Here is a 25,602-nt window from a genome sequence, read left to right on the forward strand (position 1 = left end):
TCACCCTGCCCCTGGGCTTGAGGCTCCAAGAACTATAGCTGCTCCACCCTCCTCCCGCCAGGCTCGCCTCTGCCCCGTTGCTCAGTGGAGAGTGGATACTGGTTGTGGACTTTTTGTTAAGACCTCAGCTCCTGTCTGAGGCCTCCAACTTAAAAAAAAAACAAACATTGCCCCAAATGACAAAAACTAGTAAGGCTAACTTCCAAATAAAGGACAGGGGTCATTTTAGCTCTGTGAGGAATACACGTCTCCACTGCTCTCACCTCACCTCCGCCTGCTGTGAGCCCCAGGCTCCCCACGCCAGATCCGATGCACCGCCCTGCTTCCCACGGCGGTTCTCACACTTCAGCTTGCACAGTCACCCCAAGAGCTGGTGAAGACCAGGGGTGAGGTGGGTTCTGGGGGGCTAACGCGGTATGGGTGGGCCTCGCCCGCCCAAGCAGCAGAGGCGCACGTGCGGGGCAGCCCTGGAGACAGGCAACTGCACCTTTCACGATGCCGCCTCCAGCTGTCTTCAGCAGAAAATTACTTCTCAATTTTAAACACCTCATCATTCATCTTTATAAGACTGCTCTCTGCCCTCACCATCTCTTCTTTCCAAATTCTCCACTGGAATCCTGGTTTTGCAGCTGGGCACCTGGGCTCTGAATATCGGTGTTTTTCCAGTGGCGCTGAACAGCGTGTGACACGTGTAAAGGGGGCCGGGGCGTCCTCCTTCCCGTGCAGCGGGCCAGAGGGAGCCGGAGGCAGCAGTCCTTGTTCCAGGGATGGAGGAACAAGACAGGAGCCGGAGCTGCGGGCCCCGTGGAAACCGCAGGAGCTCCGGACCAACGACACGAGGAGAGAGACAACATCCCTCTGGCTAAGTTTGGCTTTTCTGTCAGTTCCAACCCAGCGAGCACCAAGCACGCGGACTCCAGGCACGGCGGGCCTGGCTGGTCTCTGCTGCTCTGCGAAGTGGCCATTCTCTGGCAGCAAAGTGATGTCAGACCTGGCCAAGCAGCCCCCCAGGGTGTCAGTCAGCCTTTCAAGATGATTTGTGGGAAAAAATTCAAAGAAAATAGGTTCCTCATGTAAGTATTCGTGAAACTAAAAATAATGGTATTATTCTGCGCTTTCCTGACTTAACAGATTGTCTCAGGGTAAAATCAAATGGAGCTGTGAAGAGCCAACCAGAAAGGGTCACACTTATATGAGGCCAATGCAGCATTAAGAACAGCATAAAACGGAAACCTGAATGTTTAATAGCAGGGCTAGCTAAAATTAATTTTAGAATGAGAAGCGTCAAGCTGTGAAGGTGAAAAACTATATGAACATCGACCCAAGTTTGTGAATTGAATATATGTAGGCCAAGGATAAAGCCTTAAAGGAAATACAGCATTACGTTAAAGGTTCTCTTCAGATGGTGAGAAACAGATGATTTAATTTCTCTTGCATTTTTCTGTTTTCCACATTTCCTACAACAAACATGTAGGAGCTTTTATAAATGGGAAAAAAAAAATTAAGGTTAAAAAAAAGGGAAAAAGGAGGGAAGAGACTGGGCTCTCCAGAAGCCACAGGAGGCGCAGAAAGCCCCTGCCGGTTCCTCTTCACAGGCATTTTCTCTTTCAGCTTCATTGGCATTGTTTGAAAGCTCTCAGGAGGAGCTGGGGAGCCAGGCCCCGCCTTGCAATGCAAAAGCCCTTTTCTGAGTCACAGGAGGTTTTCCTTCATTCCTCCTGGGTGGTTCTGGACTTTTCCAGAAATCAGTCTCCTCCAAAGGCACGCTTACCCCAGGTAGCTGAAGACGGCGCTCTGCAGGGGCTGGGTCTGTCCTCGCCTGCCAGGGCTGCGGGTGGCCAGAGGGAGTCGGGAACCAGCTCTCTTCCTTAAGAATGACTTTTAATGGTTTAAAAAGGAGTCTGTACAAAACCAGCACCACCACTGGCGCGTCCAGTCCACTGGGGGCCTCCCGAGGATGTCTTCCAACACTATCTCTTCGGCCAGTTGTGCCTGAAACCTCTGCAGACAGTGCGGAAACAGGTTACCTCTTCCAGTTGGGCTGACGTGTGCGCTTAGCTGGTTTATAAAACGTTGCAAACCTAACAAGGCAGCACTGAGGGAGATTGGTCTGCTTGGGCACTGAGGAACCCCAGCTGGGCAGGACCCCCCCTCCCCAACTCCAGCAAACAGAAGTGAGGCTTGGCGAGGGTAGGCTGGCCCTCCACGCCCTGGGGTGTGCTCTAAGGATGGGCACTTCGCTGAAAGAGTCTTAACAACAAATGTTTGCTTACTGCTTCCTTTCTCTTTCCTAAGAAACAGGCTGTCCCGGGAGAACATCAACCCTCCTTGCTGTGAGGTGACCCCAGAAACCACATGGTCATGGGGAGCTGAGGACACAGGGGCTGTGTGGCCTGTGGCATCCAGCCCTCAAGCCCTCCTCCTCGCTCACCACAGAGATCCATTTGAGTCCCTCCAGTTGAGACCGCCGAGCCGAGGCTGGGTCCCCAGGCCACCCCAGCCGCCCCCACGTACCTGTCTGACTTTCCGGTCGGAAAGGACATGCTTTTGTTTCCCAGTGACTGTTTAAATTTTTTGGCTGCAATGCATTTCTGAAAAGATAAGAAACGACTGGAGCTGAGTAACAGTTGTAAGACACAGGCGCCCGGCTCGGTGCTGCTGCTGTGGCTGGTTCTTTGCACTGGGATAGTTCTGGGTGATTCTGAGGGGAAGGCTGCTAGGACAAGTTCCTAAAGGGACAGGATGGCTCCACGAGGGCCTCGCCCTCCACCTGACAAGCGTTCAGCTAGTCAGTTGGCTCCGGCGGCGCCCACACCCACACAGGCAGATGCAGGCCTGGGCAGCACCAGGAGCGGGCAGGCCTGTGGCCGCGACTGCCATGACAACAAACACAGAATAGCTCTTACAACCACACACCAGCGTTTACTGCCTCTTTAACAGTTTTTATTGCTGAACAGTTGATGGGTATTGTCTACACAGGGGAAACAATGAGCTGAGGGAAAAGATTTGCACAGGAAGAGGGTTCGAGATGGACCAGATGGCCAGCACAGGAGAGGGAACAGGTAAGCCCTGCAGCATGCCAGAGTTCTCCAAGTACATTTCTTACCTTGGCAGATGGCGTCTGCTGATTTGGATCAAACTGGGAAGGAGGTTTGGATTCGCTGTTTCCTGAAAGGCAAGAGAGACACCAGTGATAGGGTGAAGGCATGAGTCACACGCAGGCTTCTGCAGGCCCGGCACGGCCCAGGAGCACGGCTGTGGGGCTGCTGCCCTCCAGGGGAACCCCGGCCGACATAACCCAGGGGTCACATACCAGAGCCAGGGCGGCCAGAGACTGGCCAAGCCTCACGGCTCTGTTCTCAGGTCAGGGCAGGCGGCTAGAGCACTCGCCACTTTCCCGTGGTGGTGCGGGGAGGGGGTAGAGGTGGATGTCACTTGGGTCTCTGGGCTGAAGATGCTACCGTGGGTGACTTGGCTCAGAGGTGACTGTCCTGCAGCAAAGACCCTGGTGTGACCAGCGCTGACCTGCCTTCTCCTCAGAGGGACATGGTGCCAGGAAGCTGCTCTGTCAGTGGCAGCCCCTGCAGATCAGGTGGTTCCCCGAGGTGAGGCCACAGAGCTTCATCTCACAGCCCAGGCACGTGAGGAAGGATGGAGCCAGGTCAGAATGCTGCACCATGGCTGAGGCCCATGTGAGCTGGTGCCGGGAGTGGGAGGGCTAATGATGGCAGTGGTTCCTGCCAGTCACAGCTGTTTCCTTGGATTGTTCTAGTAATTCTGGGTTAGGATCATGTCCGGGGGGGCCTGATCTGTGCTAAGTCATGTCTGCTACAGCCCCACTCCTCTAATGTGGCCAGACGACTCACGGGGCAGTTTCGGCCTCACCAGCAAAAGCCTTGAAGTCCGACTTGCTGTAGTCGTAAGGCGTGAAGTCTTTTTCTGGTGGGTCAGGGTCCTTCGGCTTCTTGGACATTTTGGGTCGTTTCTGCTCTTGTTTCTGTCCTATGGTCCTCGGGTCGCTTGTGGTTCGCTCTCTCTTCTTGGCAGCGCTTTCCAGCTGCAAAGGGAACACACCAGTGGTGTGGGGTGCGCAGGAGTGTACCCCGCCTGCCCCAGCTCCCAGCACAGTGCCAAGACCGGCTGGTCCACGGAGTGGGATTCGATCTGTGACGGAGCTGGGTGCTATTGGTCTGAGCGGGGCTGGCACCGAGGGGACAATCAGGCAGGAGCGGGTAGGCGAGGCTCTCAGCTGGAGGCCATGTAAGAGGCAGGGCCAAGCCCCAGTGCACCCCGGGAAGCTGGGAAGGGGAATGTTACTGCCACACCTTGTCTGCTGCTCGCCACAGGGCTACGGTATGTTTACCACAGACTCAGTGGGAGAAAAGGTCTTTACGACAGGAATTTTTTGAGGGGAAACAAGGTAGGCGTTAACGGACAAGCTACTGGAAGGCTGTAGGCGTTTCAGCTGAAGCATGGGGCAGGCCCTACTGAGAGCTGAGAATCAGGCTGACCACCAGGGAAAGGCAGGAGAGCAGCACGTACAGCTGCCTGCTGTCGGGCAGAGATGGCTGGTCCCAACGCCGCTTTGTCCTCTTCCTCGGCCTGGCTCTGAACAGCTGCGACAAAGAGAGGTGTCTATGCAGGGGCTGACCACACATCCACCTGTCCCCAGTTCTTCCTGGCCCCACCCCTCTCAGCCAACTCTGCGGTCCCACCCCAGGTCCCCTCTAAGGACAGCTGCTCTCGTTTTCACCTACATTCTCAATCTGATAACCCCAACTGCTCCGCTCCCCAGAAGGTCAGCCTGCACATCAAAGGCCGGTGTGACACCTCTCTGGATGTTTAGTAGAGAACTCAAGCAGACTGTGCCAAGGCCCTGGACCAAAGCCCCCGCTTATCCTGCGGATGGTGACTCCAGCCTTGGGGTGCTCACGTCAAACACCTGGCTTCCACTCAGCTCCCCTTCTCTCACATACCACGCGTCACCTAACACTGCTGGCTTGGTTCTGGGATGATTCAGGTTTTGATACCGTGCCCCCCTCTTGTGCTGCTACATCATCCAGGTCACCACTCACCTGGCACAAGTGAGTGGTTCCCCACCCTGGTCTCCGCTAACTCTCCACAGCCCCTAGTGAGCTCTCTCAGCAGTTCAAGGCCGCCAAGGCCTCCCGACTCACCTGCAGTCCACACCCAAGTCCTTTTGATGCTGCTCTCTCCTCACTCCACTGCCCGCGTCACCCACGCTGCTTCAGTGCATGGGCCCCTGCCGCTCAGAGCGGGCCCAGGGAGCGCGTCTAAGGCAGCCACCACACTCCCTGCCACCTGCTGGGCGCCTGCCACCTCTCTATGCCTACGGCCACGGACCAGTCACACTGCCACTGGCCCACTGTCCACCGTAACTCAGGAAGAGGCCACTCGACAGCACAGGACCGTGTCTATCCTGCTTATGCCGTAGCTGGCACTTTGCTGAGTGACCAAATAAACAGAGCGACGCACAGGAGCTGTCCGTTACCAGACAAGCTGGTGGAGTTGAGGAAGTGAATGCTACCTGTTTGCTCAGCCACCTTCTTCTTGGCGATTTCTTTAGATTTTTTCTGTCCCTGTACCTGGCTTGCCAGCTTCCAGTGGTTGCTGATCTACAACAAAAACAAAACAAAACAAAGCAACCCCAAACTTGGCCACCTACGAATGCTTTATTATTTTTTAACAAGGTGATGTGGGGCTGCTAACCTGGAAACTGCACCGTCTAAGCTGTAAATTCCAAACCTAGTGACATGAAAGACAGTCTGACACCGGCTCTATCTATAACACACCCGTTGAGTAGGACATGGCTGAACTGTGTTCTAGGTACTGGGCCTGCTTCTGTTAGAGCTGTCCTCTTGTTCAATCCCTTCTACAATCATCCTGGGAAAAAGGAATTGTTATCCTTTCCCTTTAGGGACAGGAGACAGGCTCACTGAAGCTAAAAACCTGCCTGAGGGATGGAGCAAGTGGGACATGTTTCCTTATGACACACCTTGACATCAGGACAAGTCTGGTGACACTGATGTGAACATACGAGGGCAGTTAGTGTTGAATGTGCCACAGCCAGTGGGGGAAAGAGAAGGCGAAGCACCACTTGACTCCCTGTTTCTAAAAACAGCAGGCAAACGCCCAGGAGCAGAGCTGAGGCCCATCTGAGCTGAACTTCTCTGTCTAATCAAAGAACAGGGCTGGGGGACAGAGGGGCAGGCCCTGATCAGAGTGGGACTTCCTGCAGGGAGGGGGAGAGCTTTTAATAGACAGTGAACACACAGGCTCCCAGGAAGATCTCGTGGGTGCCCAGGGAAGGTGTGTTTTTATTTTTATTATGCTGTTAAAAACAAACCAACATCAGGCCTCCCCGGTGGCGCAGTGGTTGAGCACTGGGTTGCGAAGCTGCCCACAGCCTCTGCAGCACCGGTTCAATCCCCAGCTGCTCCCCGTCCACCGGAGGAGGGTCCCACATGGCGCGCAGACCTCTCCTGCCGCCCGCTGCTCCCCTCAGCAGTGTACTTCGATCCTTCTGCCTGCTCTGCTCCCCGCTCTGGCTCTGGTGAATTCTCTCACCCTCCCGCGCTTCTGACTGTACCCAGTGCTTGTATAAATAAATAAATCTTTAAAAACAAACAAACAAACAAACAAAACCAAACCAACATCAGGTGTGTTTTAAAATGTCAGCCGTCACCCTTAGGAGCCTGGAAGTGACATTCATATAAAAATGCATCACGCTGTATGTTTACTGAGTATTTCCCTACCTGTAAGCTAACCCTCAATTAAAAAAGAAAAACCAAAACCCAATATCTGCTGCATAAAAGGCCCCAGATACTTGCGAGACTCTGACTGAAGTCCCCGCCTCTCTCCCTAGAGGCAGAGCTGCGCTTTCAGGGGCGCACGTGGGCGCATCTGGTAAGACGCTGGCTTGCAGAGCTAGGATGCTCTTTTCCCTTAGGAAGCCACTCTTAGCAAAGGCGACAAGCCCACTCACTTCATAGATTTTTGAGGACGGATCAAACTTGGCTGCCTGGGAAACGTGCACACGCTGCTCCAGGGACGGCAGGAACTAGAGAACAGAGAGACCCCGTGAAACGCTGTGCACAAAAGGATCTGGACCCAGAGTTGATGGACACGTGGCGGGGGCTCCGCACAGGAGACCTCCACTCTGTGTCCCCACCTGGACAGGGACAGCCGACGCGTGCTCCTGGCTGAGTGCGCCAAGGCCCCCGCGTCTCTTCCAGGCCAGAGGGCCCGGTGGCCGCGGAAATCGCTGCATCTTCTGCCAGCCCTTCACGCGCCCGACGCTCACTCACCATCCTGAATGGATTTTCAAAGGACTCCATGATGGTCTGGGCTTTTTTCTGTGCAACTGTTAATGGAGCCTTTCCATTTTCTTCAGCACTAGGTTCCTGCAAGGACAGAGAGAAACCATCACTCCCCACCAGTCAGTTTGTGACAATAAGATACACACCAGAGCGGAGCAGCAGCTAACATTTCCAGCCTCCCCCAAGTCTGACACATGGTAACAGCTGGTGCTGGCACCTGGTAGGGTGTTTCACATGTATTTTTTTTTTTAAATTTTTATATTCCCCATACAATTGCAACCCCCTTATTTTGACCCCAATCCCTCCCCCGCCGCCGCCCCATGGTGTGTCTCTGATTCATAGTTGTTTTAACGTGTATTTGTTGAGTCGAGGAATTCCCACCTTGTCCTGACAACCTACGGGGCAGTGGTATTATTCTCCCATCTTAGAGACGAGGGGTCTGAGGCTTGTGGAGATTAAGAACATCTATAGCCTGACAGCTGGTGGGGGCAGAACAAGGACGAAACCCAGGTCTGTGCAGTTCTAGAACTGTCTGAAGGCTGTAACCTTATACTAATCTGAAATTGAAAAGCACAAACCTTTATGGGCTTACAGCTCAACTGGTCTAATCAAGGGGCAGGATGTTGCAGCATCGCCGGCCTGCTCTGCAGTTCTGGCCCCGCCATCGGGGTCTCAGGGAGATGGTCACAGCCCCTCTTAGACTAAGTGCAGCTCTTCCCTGTTCATGCAGCAGAAGTTCACATTCGAACACATGTCAGCTGCTGGGTTCCCTGAGGGCTCATGTTAACTCTGTGGTCGACTGAACAGTCTAGACTTCTTTTCTCACAAATCACTGAAGCAAGACCCAAACTAAACCTACACACTTTAGTGAAAGAGAAAGTCAGAGGCTCGGTCCAGCTTGCTAGAGTGACGGTGCAGGTGTGAACTGTGATCCAGAGCAGGCGCGAGCCAGCCTCAGCAAGCCAGCACTCGCTGAGTCTGCTACTGTCCTTACCAAGAGAGACAGCGTGTCCGTTCTACCACCTCTGGTGTCTGCAATACCAACGTTTTACCTGTGCCCTGTCCTTTCACCCTTGGTCGTTTTGGAACTCTTCCTTCCTGACCCACATTGCATCGTGGTGCTCTGCAGCCAGGACCCCGGAGTTCAAGTCACTGGCAGAAACGAGAAGTCTGCCGAGTAGTCCAGAATAGGAGGCCATCGGAGGAACACAGCTGTGCCCAGATTGGCCATGTGAGTCTCTAGACTGAATGGAGCCCTGCCTAGCATTCCTCGGCCTCACCCTGGGGTAGGATGGAGCCCACAAATTGGGGCTGCAGAAAGGCCCTGCCCCTCACTTTTTCTAATGCGCCAGTGTTGTATCTTTCAGAGGCGTATCTTCTTCACCCAAAGCACAGAGTTGGTGCTGGGTCAGTCAGGGAGGTGTCCACTGTGCACGTGTGCTCGCGCCACCCCTCTGGGGTGCAGGGCAGGCTGTCCCCCACCATGCTGTGGGCTCTGTGGGCACAACCTGCTTGTTTATGGCTAGAGCCCACGCCCTCCTCCCTGAGGGTTAGTGAGGGGCAAGAGGGCACTTCTCCACCAGGATTTCTTCACACAAAGCTCATGAAAGAACTGTCTGCCCACCTCTTATACACCGCCTTTGCCAGAGCAGCCTACACCGCCCCCTGAGGGCCCCAGGCCTGGCCCTGCGCTGCTAGGCTAACTTTTGGCTTTGGTCTCAAAGGTGGAAGCAGTGCTCCAGGCAGACAGCCTGTCTGCAACCCCAGTGACCCCGGGGGCCATAGCACGCAAGTGATGTCTCCCTATGACTCACACTGAATAACGTGATGACAGCACTGGCGATGAGGCATTTGGTGTCCAGCAGGGCTTTCTCCTCTCCTGGGTCAGGGAAGAGGCTTGTCTGCTTCTTCTCTGGCACAGGCCCTAGAGGTTTGGAAATCAGGAGGGTCTGAGCCCCGGGCTACAGACAGAGCAGTCTCCTGCTCCTCCAGGACCCTCCAGAGGACCCAGCCTTACCTGTGGTTGGCGTGACAGGACAGCCATCTGAAGGCGCATGGGAGCAGTCGTGAGGCCCAAAGAGAACATTCTCCAGTTTCTGCACCATAAAGAAAGCAAAGGCCATCGTGAAAACCTCAAAAGCATGAGGGAGTGCTTGGCCTGCAGTGCCAGGGCAGTCTGGGAGGCTGACTGCAAGGCTTTGACCCGCCCCGGTACAGATACCTCAGGGTTGGGCAGTGGTCCGCTCTTTCGTGCTCCAGCTGCGACTTCAGACTGAGGAGAGAACCAAAGAGAGGCTGAGGATAGCTCCGACACTCGACGACACACTCTTCCTTCAGTAGACTGTCCCTTCCCTGGGTTGCGTTTTTTCAAGAGCTCAAAGATTTTTCTCTTACCCCTTCATTATTTAGTGCTCAATAATTATCTGCTGAGTCACAGAATAAAAGCCTTCATCCCAACTAGGAACATCATCGGAAGATTCTAAAAGCTCGAAAGGACTCCTCCCTCTATCCAGGGGTTCCCTCTTAACGCGGACAAACTGGAGAGCTGAGAAAGGACTTCGTCACGCAGACTGTAAATGTGTCTATTCTCAGGTTTTTTTGGTACCTCACAGGGGCTCATTTTAAGCCTTCCTGGATAAACAATCTCTCAAAAAATTACAAACGTGGTTTACAACATGCTGCTATTACTAGTGAGGTAACACATTAAAAATTGTCCCAATAAAAACACAAATGGCAACGTGCCAGCCTATTTTAACACATCATGTACTTCCACAAGCCCGCACACAGACACATGGCAGCGTGCTCACACCTACGTGTCTATTACACACCCACCCACCCACCACTGCCCCCATATTTCTGGCCTCATTTCCTGCTTTCATTTGGATCTGTCTATTCGTCACATCACCGTCACAAGCCAGCGTGTGCCGCGGAACGTTTCCAGGAACGGAGTGCCACAGTGCAGCTGGCGGTGTCCGTAGCGTCGGCTGTGGTGGCTGGCCCAGTAGGTTTGTGTGACTACGCTCTACAATGTCTGCCTCATGACATTCCTCCTGCACGTCCCTGTGGCTAAGCCACACAGGACAGCTTCTAGCCAGGGTGCTATTCCCCAGCAGCAGGGCGTTCCTCCTGGAGGGAGCTGTCTTGGACTCCATTTCCATGACCCCCAGTCCGGTGGCGGGCAGAGTGCCTCCCCCCAGTACTCAGCATTGCTCGTTCCCAGAAGGTTTCTAAGACCATGTTGCCTCCCCTGTCCTTTCCTTCCCATTCTGGGACCAGCACACCCATCCAGGTGCCATGCCATCATATCTGGCGGATGGTCAGGTTTCCTGACAGAGCTCCCAGTGCTGGGATCCCCAGGCCATTATTGTCCTAACAGGTTAACTGCCTCTGAACCAGCAGCGAACCAGCTCAGTCACCGGACATCACCTGCTACTGGATTATCACAGGTAAGATCATGAAGTAGGAGGGCTGGAGTTTAACTTCCATCACCCCCGGATGTGCTGACTCCTATGACCTCTCGGGGGTTTTCAGATGGAGATGAGCTCATACATGCAGGAGCAACCGAAGGCGAGGCCAGCAGATTGCACAGGCCAGAGCAGGAACCTGAGGCAGTGGAGCGCCTTACCTTGAGCAGGGGCATTTCTCGAGCCTGCTGGATCAAAAGATGCATCTCGTTTATTTGCTGCCGGACAAGAGGAGGGACGGGGTTACAGCAAGCTATGATGCCCTGGGGTTCCCTGAAGATAAGAACACACTCGTCACTCAGGAATACAGCCTGCACCGGCTTCCGGATGCGCGCGACGACCTGGTGAAGCTAGGGCGCTGGGCACACACGGAGACTGAGGAACCATGCCTGCAGGGCAGGCTGGCTGGATGCAGCTCCTGCTAACAGGCAAAGCTGGGAGGTGGTGAGCTCTGCTGCTTGGCAGGTCTGCCAAAGACTCGGCAGGTCTCAGCTTACATCATGGTAACTTAAGACCACGGGCTGCCCGAGTCTGGAGGAACCTACAGCTGAGAATCTGAGGCACAGGCTCAGTGACCCACACTGGCTCTGTACAGTCTGGCCTCTGACTCTCCAGTTCAGATGGTTCAGTTCCTAAAAGGCAGCGTGAAGGCAGGAATTCTGGACTCCCTGGCTAGCGAACTTCCTTGGGCACTGCTTTCCGGTGAAAAAACCACCTTGGGGGTAATAACAGTTGGAAATGCTTGATTCTTAAGGACAAAGTCAAAACACATGAATCAGCTCACTCACTTGGGCAGCTCCTCGGCTATCTTTAGCATCATGTGGTTTGGCAGCACGTATCTGGAACAAAACACACAATAGGATGGTATTAAATCCAGCCAGCGAGTTCCATTAAATGCCATGACCCAGGGGAAAGAAAATGTAACCAACTTTCAAGGCAAAAAAAAAAAAAAAGGTCCATTATTGTCACCAGACCCGATCAGTCTAGAAGCAAGTATTAAAGGGCTCCCCTTTGGATTCCCTGTGGCCTAGGAGTTAAGTCTCAGTGATATCACCACTATGGCCTGAGTTCGATCCCCGGCCAGGGAGCTGACCCATATGGTGCAGCAGACCTCTCCTGTCTCCCTGCTGCTCCCCTCAGCAGTGTGTTTCAGTAGATCCGCCTGTTCTGGTCCCCATTCTGTCTCTGGTGAATCCTCTTACCCCCTCACACCTCTGGCCTACACCCCAGTTCTTATATGTGTAAATAGATAATTAATAAATAAATAAAGGGTTCCCTACTCCTTTACCCATAACTCTCGTCCTCACGACGAGCTGTTTTATCCCTCCAGGCAAAGAGCAGCTGAAAGGCCGTCAGCTGCTGCGTGTTGAGATGCTTCTTCTGCTTCCTGTAGAGTTCAAGGTACGACTCATCCGTGAAGATGGGTTTGAAGAATTTCTATAAAACATTGGCAATTTCAGGTCAACAGGAATCAAAATCATGCCTTGCACTCTTCGAAACAACGGGCTCTTTTCATAGATGTGAAAAGAGAACTTGGAGCTAATGGCGAATGAAGAAGTGGGTGGCGTGACCAGGCTTCACCTTGAGGCAGATGTCCCTGCTGCGCTGCCACACCACCTGCAGCTGCACAGGCTGGCCCCCGCCTCGCTCCCACAGCGCCAGCCTCATCTGGTCGTAAATGTAGAGCAGGTAGTGGGTGTCGTCTCGGGCGTAGTGGAGCATCTCCTCAGGCAGAGGCCTGGAAGGGCAAGAGAGGATGGGGTCTCAATGACCTTCCCCCAGGCAAGTTCACGTGTCCTGCATCCTGGTATGACAAGCCACTATTCTCATAGCTGACCAGAAGGGCCGCGGGGTTTCTACCTGGTTATAAACCAGGGCCCTGTAGTCCTGGACTGGATCTCAGCTCCAGACAATCTATCTTTGGACAGATCACTTAAGTTCTCTGCGCTCACTCTCCATACCCGTAAAGTAGAAATAAGGCATCTCATAAGCTGTTCTGACGATCACACAGAACAATATCCTTAAAGCTCTTAGTTTAGTGGTTGGCATACAGCAAGGCTAATAAACAGGGTTAGAGTCTGTCCATTTTCATTTATTATTATTATTATTTTTTTTTATTTAAAAATTTTTTTTTATTAATTTTTTTTCTTTTATAGAGGCATGTTTTATTTATTTATTTGTTTGTTCGTTTGTTTCGTTTATACATGCACTGGGTACAGTCAGAAGCGCGGGAGGGTGAGAGAATTCACCAGAGCCAGAGGGGGGAGCAGAGCAGGCAGAAGGACCGAAGTACACTGCTGAGGGGAGCAGCGGGCGGCAGGAGAGGTCTGCGCGCCATGTGGGACCCTCCTCTGGTGGCCGGGGAGCAGCCGGGGATCGAACCAGCGCTGCAGAGGCTGCGGGCAGCTTCGCAACCCAGCGCTCAACCACTGCGCCACCGGGGAGGCCCTGTCCATTTTCATTTAAATTTGGACTTTATTAGGCTCTCTTTAGCAGTGCTGGCATGCATAAAGAGAGCAGCTCCGCGGCTTTTTCGTACAACAGCTATAAACTCGAGATGAAAGAAAGCCACGTGAAAATGATAAAGTGGATCATGTAGCAAGAATTCTTGTAAAGCCCGATTATGTACCAGCTGAGTTGAACGTGTACAAAATTCTCACCACAGAGATTAGCGCACGTGCGTGCACACACACACACACACACATACAATCAATCACCCCCACCAACTGGCACAAACACTGACAGCACCCCTCTCCTCCAACCACAATTCCATGAAGCACAGTGCCACAGAATGAGTCCAACATAAACTCTACATTCTCTCCTCAGGCTTCTTGCTGGGCTTCTGCTGCTGAACAGCTAGAAAAAACCTGACCACATTCAACTCCAAAGTTGAACAGTGTCACAGGCGGAACACTGGGCTCCACAGACAAGAGGTGAAGAACACCCAACAAACTACCGTATTCTCCAGTCTGCCAGCTGATACTGCTTGTTGGAGTCCACGCTGCAGTAGTGTTTCAGCAGATGGTCAAGCGAGTGCCGGCCCAGGTTAAGGAGGCGTGCTGCCTGGTGGGTATCAAACATGTTTACCACGTACAACCCGAAGTCTTTCTGCAGCCACTCAATGTCAGAATCGGCGCCATGGAAGACCTGAGACAACGAGAGCAGGGCATGAGGGGAAAGAGGTGCCAGGTCATTACAACTGGAATTGGAGGCCAGTATGAAGGTTAAGCCGGGTTTCCAAAGCTTATTTCAATTTAGGCCACAACCTTCTAGACTCCTAAATGTCCGCTGTCGACATGGGAACTGCTACCTGCTGGTGATCGTGATGAAGGGCTCTGCCAGCTGCAGGGGTCAGCATAAGCCCAAACACCCTTGAAGCCAGGGGCTTGTTGCAGTAGTCATTAAAATAATTAAAGGTTTTTTCTGGGAGGCAATCAGTTAAGCCTTAGCTGGTCTAATAGTGTGTAAGACACAAAAGCTATTTAGCATATGGTACCCTAGTGGAAATGATTTCTCTCCATTTTATCAGCTCTATTTTGAAATAATGAACTGGTAGCCTTCTGAGAAACACTTAAATCTTGCACTCTCACACAAGAGCTGGGCAAGGCTGGCTGACCTTGACAATAGCAGGGTTTGTGAAGCTCTCGTTGAGAATGTACATGTCACTGCGAAGCTCCAGGGTGTCCACGATGAAGTCTTCTGTTCGGGTGGAAATCTGCATCAAGCAGGTAAGCCCTAGGAAGCTCCTGTAAGAGTGGTGCTAAATCACAAAGGGTGAGAAACAGGAAAAGGATGATTTTAGTGGCTTTCTCTACCAATTTTGCAAAATAGCTATAAAGCTGTTAGAGGATTGCTTTATTTTTACCAAAAAATAGATTTAAATTGTTTCCTTTTTCTTTTTATAAAATAGTTGTGGCTTATTTATTTATTTATTTATTTATTGTGGGCCCCTCGCTGGTGGCCGCGGAACGAACCGGCGCTGCAGAGGCTGCGGGCAGCCTCGCAGCCCAGCACTCAACCTCTGCGCCACCAGGGAAGGCCCTAAATTGTTTTCGTTTTATCCTCGTGGAAACATTTCCCTCATGGTGATGTGCCAGTTACCTCCAAGTCTACAGCAAATTCTTGGCAACTCAGGAGTTTCTCATTGAGTTCCACGAGTTCATCCAGGGAGGATACAAAATGACAGGGCGTTTCTCCCACAGGCCGATATAACTGGATCCCAAAAGGACAGAAAAGAAAGAGGAATGTTAAGCAGCATCCTTCATTAAAGCACACAATGAAAGGCCAATTTAAGAAATGACCCAAAGTGGTGACCATCTACGTGAGAGGTATTTAATGAAAGTGCAAACCACACCAGCAGTCTGTTGATCTGGCTCTTCCTGGGCTACAGAACAACACTGATGAACCCAGCTCAGTACTAACCTGGGGTTGTGGCTTCTGAAGGACTGAATCTGGTGGAGTAAAGTGATCTAGCTCATACTGATAAGGATGTGCAAACCTGAATAAATAAAAAAAAAATTCCTTTGATTATTTCCATGATTCACAAACAACTGCTTCCATGCAGTTTGTGAAAAATAAACAAGATGGGAGCCTCCCTGGTAGCGCAAGGGGTTAAGTTTCAGCACTATGAAGCTATCTGCAGTCACTGCAGTATGAGTTCGATCCCCAGCCAAGGAGCTACCCACATGGCTCAGCAGACCTCTGCCTGCTGCTCCTCTTAGCAGTGTGTTTCAGTAAATCCACCTGTTCTGCTCCCCTATTTCTGGTGAACCCTCTCACCCCCGACACTTCTTGCCTACACCCCAGTTCTTCTATGCATAAATCCTTTTTTTTTGCATAAATAAGTCTTTAAAAAAATAAAAGAAAAATAAACAAGATGATGAAAATACGTTCTTTCCATAAAAGGCATCATTATTTCAGTGATAACACGAGTATATGAAAAAAAATTAGGTGATGCTTATTTATCCTTACAGTATTATTAAAAACTGACTTGTTTACAGAGATCTGAGCACTTGTATGAAACACTGCATGGCTGGTATTGCGGGCAACGCAAACACGGGACATATGGTCCTGTGGTTTTGAAACACAATGCCATGAAGTGAGGAGAGGACAGGGCAGAGATCTCAGTCGCCATTTCCGGTCCCTCTGCCATACACTTGCATCGCAATCCCAAGGTTCTGAGTTCCTTTTGGGAAGAGCCACCTTTCATTACCTTGCTTGAGTTGTGGCCTAAGGTACAGAGTCAAGGTTGAAGGAATCAATGATCAGACAGTCTTTGGCTAAATGTGAGAAAAAGACCAAACTAACAACACCCTCATCATCTTTATGCTGAAGACAAAGTGCTTTCGTCTCTAAAGTGACGTTTTTCTAAGAGGCTTATGCTGCCAGGGGAAAAAATGTCTTTTCTTACTGAAATTAATAACGAGCCTGACTTTACTATTTAGAACCCACCCAATTAGAAAGGCAGAGTGTTAATAAGGAAGGACAACTTTTAAGAAAACCAGGGTTTCAAGTTCTCTAATTTTGTTTTTAAATCTATGCAACTGGACTGAGAACAACTGCTCCCTCCAGGACTGCAAGGGGTCACGTCAGGCACTCTGGGAGCACACACGGAAGCCTTCCTGATGAGATGCATGGGGGAGAAGAAGCACATCACCTGTTCTTCAGATTCTGTTTTCATTTATGCGCTTTGCAAAGGTGATGTAGAGCGAAACTGTGGGATAAGGACAAGCACTCGTGGTAGAAAGTTCCACGAGGGACTTACATGTCCTGCTCAACCTGCTGTGTTCTCTGCTGGTGGATGAAGTCCGCCAGGGCCGGGGGGACGTCCAGATCCTCAGGACGATCCAGCGGGCGCTCCCGCCTTTCCTTTGAGAGTGCTGCAGAGCCAGACAGGACAGAAACACTATCACAGACCGTCACAGACAAGAGCGACATTCATGTCATGTCTAATAAGGGAGAATTCCGGCTCCTCTGAAGGAAGGAGGTGGGAGGGAGGGAAGCCCCAACTTGTTTGTTAGGAGGAACTCCCAACACTTACCCTGAGGGAGGGGTTTCTGAGCATTGGGCTTGATAAAGATTTTAGGAAGAAATGGGGTGTTGGAATTGTCGATCTTCTCTCGGAATTTAAGCTGAGGCCGGATGATATTCTTTGCATGAAGCAGCCGGAAAGTTTCAGATCTTGTTTTTTTGCTATACTCGCCTGCCTGTGATTAACAAATATAAGTAATTTATAACACAGCAACATGATGAATTAGAAAAGTAAATCCCAATGTGTGCCTTTCAAGAAAAGCATTCCAAGAGCCTCACAGAAGAACGTTTAAGTGTGTGAGTGCAGACCAGGGGTGCAAAGCAGAGAGGAGGGTATAATTAGGTTGTGTGTGTTCATGAGAACAAGTTAGGCAGTGGTCAGTTCTGTGTCACTGAATTAGAACAGAAATGTCCATTAGAATGTGCAAAGGCCCTTCTATACAGCTAACAGGAAGAGCTTAGTTAATCTGGAGAAACAACAAAAAAAAGCCCTTACCTTACGGTTCCAGCTGGACACTATTGTCTTGGGGACCTGTAATCCTGCAGGGAGGACAGGCTGTTGGTTTTTATTCACACCTGACGCTTCATCCAGTAAAATACCCTAAGAGTAGCAGAAATATTAGTTTAGACCTTCCTTTTAGGGTTAAAAGAGTTAATCACCTCAAGATTTTTTAAGAACTTCTTAGAGAAAGACACGTGAGAATACATACATATAAAAGCAGGTCAGTGTATGAGAGCTGATTAGGAAGTCTTCTCAAGTGATTAAGACAGTATTTGCTCAAGTCAGGGCAACAGTTAATTCCTTGACAGGCTCTCTTTATAGTTCTGAATTCAGCTGAATAGTTAAAAAATGATTTAACAGTGGCCCACTAAAATAATTAAGATTCTAGACTGCCTGTGGTAACACTGAAGGCAGTACTCAGCCTGAGAAGTAGGTCTCTTGGTCTGTTTATATTACAAGTGCAACCTGGTGACAAATGGAAGCCTGGAAGGACTTGGAATCATAAACAAAAAAATGAAATAAATGAAAACCACTCTGTGGGCATTTAGACAATGGAAGAGATAGCTTCAGGGGCTAGGAAATCAAGATTTAACTATCTGCAGGACAAATCATCACCTGGTTGAGGGCTAGATTTGTTTTGGGTGATCTTTGTGTAGTTCTGTAAATAATGGCCAGCTATAGAATTAGGCATAAATGGACAGTAAGTGAGATCAAATGAGCCACACCTCCTTCCAATCCATAGGGTATAGAGCAGATTTTGAACAACAGTAGACATGGACTAAACTGAGTGAGTTCTGTGTATCTAGAGGCCTCTTTTCTTGCATTACAACAGAGTTTGCAAATTTGGAATGCAGGTTTGTAATAAAGCACTTTTTTAAAAGGGCTTCTGGGGCCTCCCCGGTGGCGCAGCGGTTGAGCGCTGGGTTGCGAAGCTGCCTGCAGCCTCTGCAGCGCCGGTTCGATTCCCGGCTGCTCCCCGGCCACCAGAGGAGGGTCCCACATGGTGCGCAGACCTCTCCTGCCGCCCGCTGCTCCCCTCAGCAGTGTACTTCGTCAGTCTGCCTGCTCTGCTCCCTGCTCTGGCTCTGGTGAATTCTCTCACCCTCCCGCGCTTCTGACTGTACCCAGTGCATGTATAAACGAAACAAACGAACAAACAAATAAATTAATAAAACATGCCTCTATAAAAGAAAAAAAAAATAAAAAAATAAAAGGGCTTCTGCTGGGCAGTGATATTTTGAAGATAACTTATTTTTTGGGAAAAAGCCAACTCTCAAAGGAAGAGTACATTATTACAGGTAAGATCTACTAAACTTAGCTCCTTTTCATTTCCTAAGGTGCCTAGGTTTCCCTTTGCATTTTAATACTGCAAAAAACTCTTCATTTGCTAGTCATCTTAGAGAGTAAGGTGAAATACTCACCACTCTTTCAAGAATAACATCATTGGTATCAACTAGTAAATCAAACTTGTCCTCCAACTCAGTCACTTTACTGCGATCCTTAATGTTGCTTCGACACCCATGGTACTGCATCACCTTGCTCATGCTAGGGACAGGAAAACCGAGGTTAATCTGTATACTTTCACTCACTGTTTTATTCAAAATTGTTTACAATCTAGGAGAAAGCACAAACGGCTTAGCTCAGACCACTCCCAATACTTTTCAGTCGTACTAGTAAAACTTGCATTCTTACAACCATCTTTAAAAAATATTGCTAGTTGCAGGGCCTCCCTGGTAATGCAGGGTTTAAAATCTCAGCACTATCCAGCTATTGGCAGCCACTGTGGCATTGGTGTGGTCCTGGCCAGGGAGCGGACCCACACAGCGCAGCAGACCTCCCCTTTCTCACTCGCTGCTCCCTTCAGCAGTATATTTCAGTAGGTCCACCTGTTCTGCTCCCCACTCTGTCTCTGGTGAATCCTCTCACCCCTTACACTGCTGGCCTATCCCCAGTTCTTATATGCATAAATAAATAAAATAAATCCTTAAAAAAATATTGCTAATTGTGTGGTCTTGGGAAATTGACTAAATGGCATTAAAGACTCACTTTCCTCATCTGTTAACTGAAGGGTAAAAAAATTATCTCAGAGCTTCCTTTAAATTCTGAAAAATATAGAACAGTAGGTAAGTGAAATACTCTGCATTCACTGTTTTAACACGTTATCTACACCAGTTACCATAATTTTGTCAAGCAACAATTAAACAGAACAACTAAACAAAATAACCTGTCCAGTACACTTGCGAGGCAGCTAATACTTGGGACTCTGTAAGCTGTGACGGAATTATGGATCTAGGTTTTCAAGTTCCACGTTTATTCAAAAGGGACTGTTGTTTATAGGTGCACACGTCAATACATATTAAAAAAGTTAACTCAAAATTTATCAAGCAATATTTCCCTAATCAAAAACCCATCGTTTCGTTTTTATTTTTTACAGCTCATTACAGCAAACATTATGGAAAGAAAAAATACATTTGAGGAAAAAAAATCTACTTCTTTTTATTCACTTCTTCCAAGAAACAGTACTTACCACTGAAGCAACCTGTCTCCCTGTGTTTCACAAAATGTTTGGAAGCCAGGAAAACTTCGGTAAAAATCATACTCATCACCAAACTGTGGCAAGCCCCCAGATGCTTTGGTGACCGCCACCACTGCCCCGAGAGCAAACTGTCAAAAACACAAAAATAGGCATGTTGGTTATATTAATCCCCACTCATTTGGCACTCTTTCCCCCCCTAAGATCAATATAGAGTACACCGCACTAGATGCTGAAAACATGCTGTCTTCACACAGCCAGCAAACACTCAGTGAAGGGCCTCCCCTCATGGCGCAGCGGTTGAGCGCTGGGCTGCGAGGCTGCCCGCAGCCTCTGCAGCGCCAGTCCGTTCCCTGGATGCTGGCGAGGGTCCCACAAAAAAACAAAAAACAAAAAACAAAACTCAGTGAAGATTTCACCTCAGGCCCCAGGAACATGACACCATATTTTGGAGCTTATGGTCTTTGAGAGGGGGGTGAGAAGGAATGAATACATGTAAATATGACTAACATTCAAAGCAGCCTGGGTTTGAATTTTGGCTCTGATACCTATAAACTGTGCGCTTGGACAAGTTATGTCATTATTTGGACCTTATTTTCATCTTCTGAAAAAGAGACATAATAGAAAGTACCTATGTCATAGAGTTGTGAGAATAAACTGTGCTAATAAACTCACTTAGGACAGTGCCTGGCATACATGTTCTTACTCATATTCAGATCTATGAGTTTTTACAGGAATTTATTTTTATGTTTTCATTTGGAAGGTCATCTATTAACAATATGATGAAATTCTAGAACTATGAATGACCAATTTATAATGGTTACTGCCCACATCCAGACTTGTGTTCATGGATCTGTTAGTGCCATGTAGTTCTCTATTTCAGTGTTATGTGGTAATGAGACACACCCAGAAGTGGCTGTCATGGATGACTGACAGGTGGTTAGTCATGGATAAATGACAGGTGGTTATGTGAAGGCAAAAGACAATGCTGTGAGTTCTGTAATAAATGTTTTCTAAGAAAAAAATGAGGACAGGTAGGAACGTGAGTCATGGTGGGGTACATGGTAGCTTGTGAGCATGAAAACTACAGTTAGGACCACAGGACCTCCCTCATGACACAAGGGGTTAAGTCTGAGCACTGTGAAGCTATTGGCAGCCACTGCAGTACAAGTTCGATCCCCCGCCAGGGAGCTAACCCACATGGTGCAGCAGACCTCTCCTGTCTTGCCCACTGCTCCCCTCAGCAGTGTATTTCAGTCGCTCTGTCTGTTCTGCTCCCCACTCTGTCTCTGGTGAATCCTCTCACACACCGCCCCCTCCCCCTGCACCTCTGACCTACAGCCCAGCTCTTGTATGCATAAATAAATAAAATAAATCTTAAAAAAAAAATTAGGACCACACCTCCGGCCCTGTCAGTATCCAGAGCCAAATGAATAGAGAATACAACTGCTAATGCTCAGCAGCTATGTGTGGACTTCCAGGAATTCGGTAACATTAAGTTGGAAACTATTTTCCGTTTCCTGACGTTTCACCTCCGCATGAGGTGATTAAAAACCTAGCCCTCTGTTTGTCCATATTTCAGCAGCATTACACAAATAATTTAAGTGAACTCCCTCCAGTGTTCCTGGAGGATGCAGAGATGAATGTGATACAGCACTGGAGGTGGGGCGGTAGGCTGGGCGGCAGCTGTAACAAGTGACTTTTAACTCAGGGATTGGGGTTCTGTGGGGCGGGACCTCAGCAGAGCAAAGGGCCACCCTAGGGGCGGGAGGTCGCGGACAGGAGTGAAGCAGCCCAGCCCCTCCGGAGAGAGGGTCGGGCGGCTCAGTCACGGGTGGGAACGAGGTCGCGATTTCGACGGCCGCAGTGACACGCCCTTCCCGGGACGCGAAGCCGGCTCTCCACAGGCTCCTCAGTGTCGCGTGCGAAGCCCCATCCCCGAGGATTAAGGGAGACGCGGCCCAGAGCCGGCAGCGGCCGCTCGACCCCGGTCCGGGCTCCGCTGGGGCGCGCGCACGGCCGAGCCGGCGGCCTCGTCGCCCCCCAGGCCCGGCGAACTTACCTTCACGAAGCTGTCTGCGTCCGGGAAACCCGGCAGCACCATCTCCCCGTCGGATTTGGCCGCGGTCGTAGCCGAAGGGACCTTGGGCGCTCGGGGACTGGGAGGCGCCATTTTTCCGGCCAGCATGGCCTCCTCTCGCGAGAACGTCTTGAGCCCACGCGACGTGCGCGCCGCGCGCATGCGCAGAGGGCCTGCGCGACGGCCCGCGGGGCGGGGGCCGGGCTGGCGGAACTGATCCGGCGTAACGGGCCCGGAGCCACCACTTGTTGTCGCATCCCTGTGATTTAGGGTGGGGCCCGGAGGGTTATCTGATTTTATTGAAGCCAGCTCCGTCTGAGCGCTGGTTGCTGCCCCACCCACCACTGGGCCCTGTCCCGCAGTTACCCTCCCGCCTCGGGCTTGGTCCTCTTCCTCGCTGCAGGTTCATACCCGACAGCTTGCACCTGTGGGGGCATCGCCTGCAGCCAAAAAGAAAAACAAAACCACCCTGGTTCCCACACCTTCTTCCAGGCACTCACACCTTTATAGGTAAATTGGAAAAAGCATTGTGAACGACGCACCAGAAGATGTCGGGAAAATGACCCCTTCTGCCCCGCAGATAGGCGAGCAAGGCCATGCCAGAGACTTGACGTCTGAAGCAGCTAAGCGAAGTCAGGTATCACCAGGTAAAGTCAGTCTTTTCACCTCCACTGATGGCAAAGGACCCAGATGAAGAAGATAGAACACTGGGTGCCCAGCCTATGGGCTTTCCTTCGAGGAGACTAAAGCCGGCATTGCTTTTCCCTGTGCATAGATATCAGCATGTGTTGAGGTCAGACAACTTAGAACACCCCCACCCCCATAACATGTTTAATGTCAGCCACTCCTTCCTATTTGTATTAACTAAACTCAAACTTAAGTTTGCTGGAACAGGTTTTGTCGAACTGCTTCTCCAGTTCAAAACCTCCCTTTGAAATAAGCTCAAACTACCAAGGCTTTTTTTCCAGCTAACAATGGCTATGTACTGCGAAATGACTCACCTCCAACCCAACCCTACAGTCCTCTCCACCTACACCTCTGGAAGGCACACAGTGGGAACAGAAATGAATGCCAACAGACATTATGAGGGAGGCGGTCCGGCAGCCCGGGGTGGATTTGCGGATTTGGTGTATCCTCTCCTGACATCAGGTGACATTAGGGGTGGTGCACCCCTAATACTGCTGACTGAAACAAAAGTCTCAGTGATAGTCAGACAAAGTGTTCTCTAGATAATGAAAGAAGACTGAGAGACTGGTGGGAAAGGGGTCCAGCCCGCTGCTAATTTGCCCACCCCCTGATAGGCAGCCTTCTCAGAAAAAGGTGGAATTACACCTAAGAAGAATACAAGGCAGAAAGAGAGAATTAGTTTCCACTGGCATATGTTAATTTCCAGACAGGATAAGTATACCTTACACTCATTATCTCTGGTAGACATAATTTGCCTTTGAGTGTCAAGAATTTAGGAGATAAAATATTTTGTCCTAAAGAAATGCCTGTTTGGAGGGAGGCTCCAGGCTTCCAGACAGTGATTCCTGTTAATGGGGGTCAGAGGGCAGGGCTGAGCTGCAGGGGCTGCCACAGCAGTTCTCTCTGACCTGCCCTGGGGGGGGTCTGAGACGGAAGCGTGCACGTTGCGGCTGGTGGTGGGTGAGCAGTGGCTTGAGGCAATCCTGCTACCACTTTAGCCGGTGAACACCAAAGGGACCATATCACGCCTATCCTGGGGATGTCCTTTGTTGTGTGTGGTATTACATGCTTAATAGATGTCCAGGAAGTTAACTGCTTCCTTTATGAACTAATAATTATGAATAAAAAGTTACTCTTATACGTTTTTAAAATTCTGATATCATTTATTTATTGGCACAAAAATTATTCCGATACAGCATGGTGTCTAGACACGGCCAGACTTGGTACTTACCGTGTTTAGCTGAGTATTTACTTTGCTCAGAGTCCCCCACATGTACGAGACCATCCTGTGTTCAGCACCTCCGTGACACACGCCTGTTTGCCACGTCCCCGCTCAAAAGAGCGTTCAGTCCTCACTGAAGACACGGTGGAACCGAGGGGGAAGGCCACCCTCCTGCACCGTGACACCCCCGTCTGTGCGTGTGCCTGGAACACCCATGGCGGGTCTGAGACTGAAGCGTGCACGTCATAGCATCATGGCCGAAGACAGACCTTTCACCCATTTTGGCCCATCTGCAAATGCAGTTGCTGTGTCTGTGGACCAGTGAGGTAATGGGGTGGGTGAAAGTGATGATGTCGCTTCTCCCATTCTTTACAGTCCAGAGTCTAACACGCATCTCCCACGACCTGAGGCTTCCCGGCTGTGCCAAGCTGGCTGGATCTGTGCTGAGAAGAGCGACTGGCTGTTCTTCTGTCAGCAAACGCTTATGTGAGTTCTCTTGTGAGTTAAGTCAAAACCCGTATTTCTAAAGTTATATGTCTTCTGTTCCCCAAAATCAATGGCTTGATTTAGGCATTATATCGGTGTTCACTGTCCTGGGAACCAAATCAAGCCTATGTGTTTCTGACAATATATTCTTCAACAGCAGCTAGAAAGTTGGTTCAAGCCAACTTTTAATATACAGTAGTCCTTTTCATTTACATTTCAAAATATGTAACAAAGTGGAGCTTTCTGACCAAGGTTTCAGTTTAGTGGAAGCATAAACCAAAGTACAAAACTTCAAGAGAAACGCTGTGGGCACGTCTGGGCCTCCAGTTACCAGAAAGGACACCTAACAAGACAGAGAAGGGGTATATTTCAATAATTTGGGCATCTTCAAAGCTTTACAAAGATAAATCAAAATCGGAAAGACGGAAGTTTGACCGCCCCGGGCAGCCTCTGAGCTCCCCCGCAGGCAGCTAACTGTGTGGGGCACGGGCATCATTTCCAGCCACGCTCTGAGGCTGCCTTGGTCCCAGAAGGACACTGCTCCACACCCTTTCTCACAGCTTCTGCCTTTGAGCATGCCTTGGGCAATTAATCAAAGTGGACCCACGCTGTTCCTTGAAGCTGCGATCCAGGGTCACGATTGTCTTTTCATCTCCTCTGCCACTGCTCTGGCTTCCTTCCCTTTGCCCTTCTTGTATCTGAGCTGACAGCAAAAATCCAAAAGAGGGCCTCCCCTGGTGGCACAGCGGTTGAGCTCTGGGCTGCAAAGCTGCCCGCAGCCTCTGCAGCGCTGGTTTGATCCCTGGCCACCGGCGAGGGTCCCACATGGCGTGCAGACCTCTCCTGCCGTGCCCACTGCTCCCCTCAGCAGTGTATTTCGTCGCTCTGCTGTTCTGTTCCCCACTCTGGCTCTGGTGAATTCTCTTGCCCTCCCGTGCTTCTGACTGTACCCAGTGCTTGTATAAATAAATAAATAAATCAATCTTTAAAAAAAAAAAAAAAATCCAAAAGACCCCCCTCCCCACAGGTGAGGGTGTCTCCCCTACTCTTTCAAAACTTTTAAAAATATAATTTTAGTTTATCTCCATGTTTGCCCTATAAATATGTATCAATATTTAAAAATTTTCTGCTGTCTAGGACAAGGAACACATGAGTAAATAAAACTTTTAGAAAGATTTGAAACGATGATTATGGGTCACCCCAAATCTTCTCTGACCCTGTAACTAGGGTGTAGGGAGGGGTCCCGACAGACTCCTGC

At 50.1% G+C, this 25,602-nt stretch overlaps 1 protein-coding gene across 2 annotated transcripts; it reads right to left on the reverse strand.

Annotated features, from left to right (window-relative positions):
- Positions 1-1,836: 1,836 nt before the first annotated feature.
- EXOSC10 (exosome component 10) lies at positions 1,837-22,147 on the reverse strand (the record flags this gene model as incomplete). Of its 2 annotated transcripts, none has more annotated exons than XM_084242715.1 (25): positions 21,932-22,147; positions 19,864-20,000; positions 18,758-18,881; positions 17,331-17,435; positions 16,845-17,010; positions 16,569-16,683; positions 15,227-15,302; positions 14,906-15,016; positions 14,421-14,564; positions 13,761-13,951; positions 12,386-12,542; positions 12,093-12,241; positions 11,593-11,643; positions 10,966-11,077; positions 9,562-9,612; positions 9,358-9,436; positions 9,155-9,264; positions 7,329-7,424; positions 7,007-7,081; positions 5,549-5,636; positions 4,543-4,616; positions 3,886-4,057; positions 3,107-3,168; positions 2,515-2,591; positions 1,837-2,081 (listed from the first exon to the last, which is right to left on the reverse strand). In XM_084242715.1, the coding sequence occupies exons 1-25, from the start codon at positions 22,109-22,111 to the stop codon at positions 2,024-2,026; spliced, it is 2,760 nt and encodes a 919-aa protein (XP_084098841.1). In that variant the 5' UTR covers positions 22,112-22,147. The 2 variants fall into 2 exon arrangements, with proteins under 2 accessions (XP_084098841.1, XP_084098842.1); XM_084242716.1 differs by having other exon boundaries at positions 1,971-2,001.
- Positions 22,148-25,602: the final 3,455 nt, after the last annotated feature.

Source organism: Talpa europaea (assembly GCF_964194135.1).
Source record: "Talpa europaea genome assembly, chromosome: 9".
Taxonomy (NCBI): Eukaryota; Metazoa; Chordata; class Mammalia; order Eulipotyphla; family Talpidae; genus Talpa; species Talpa europaea.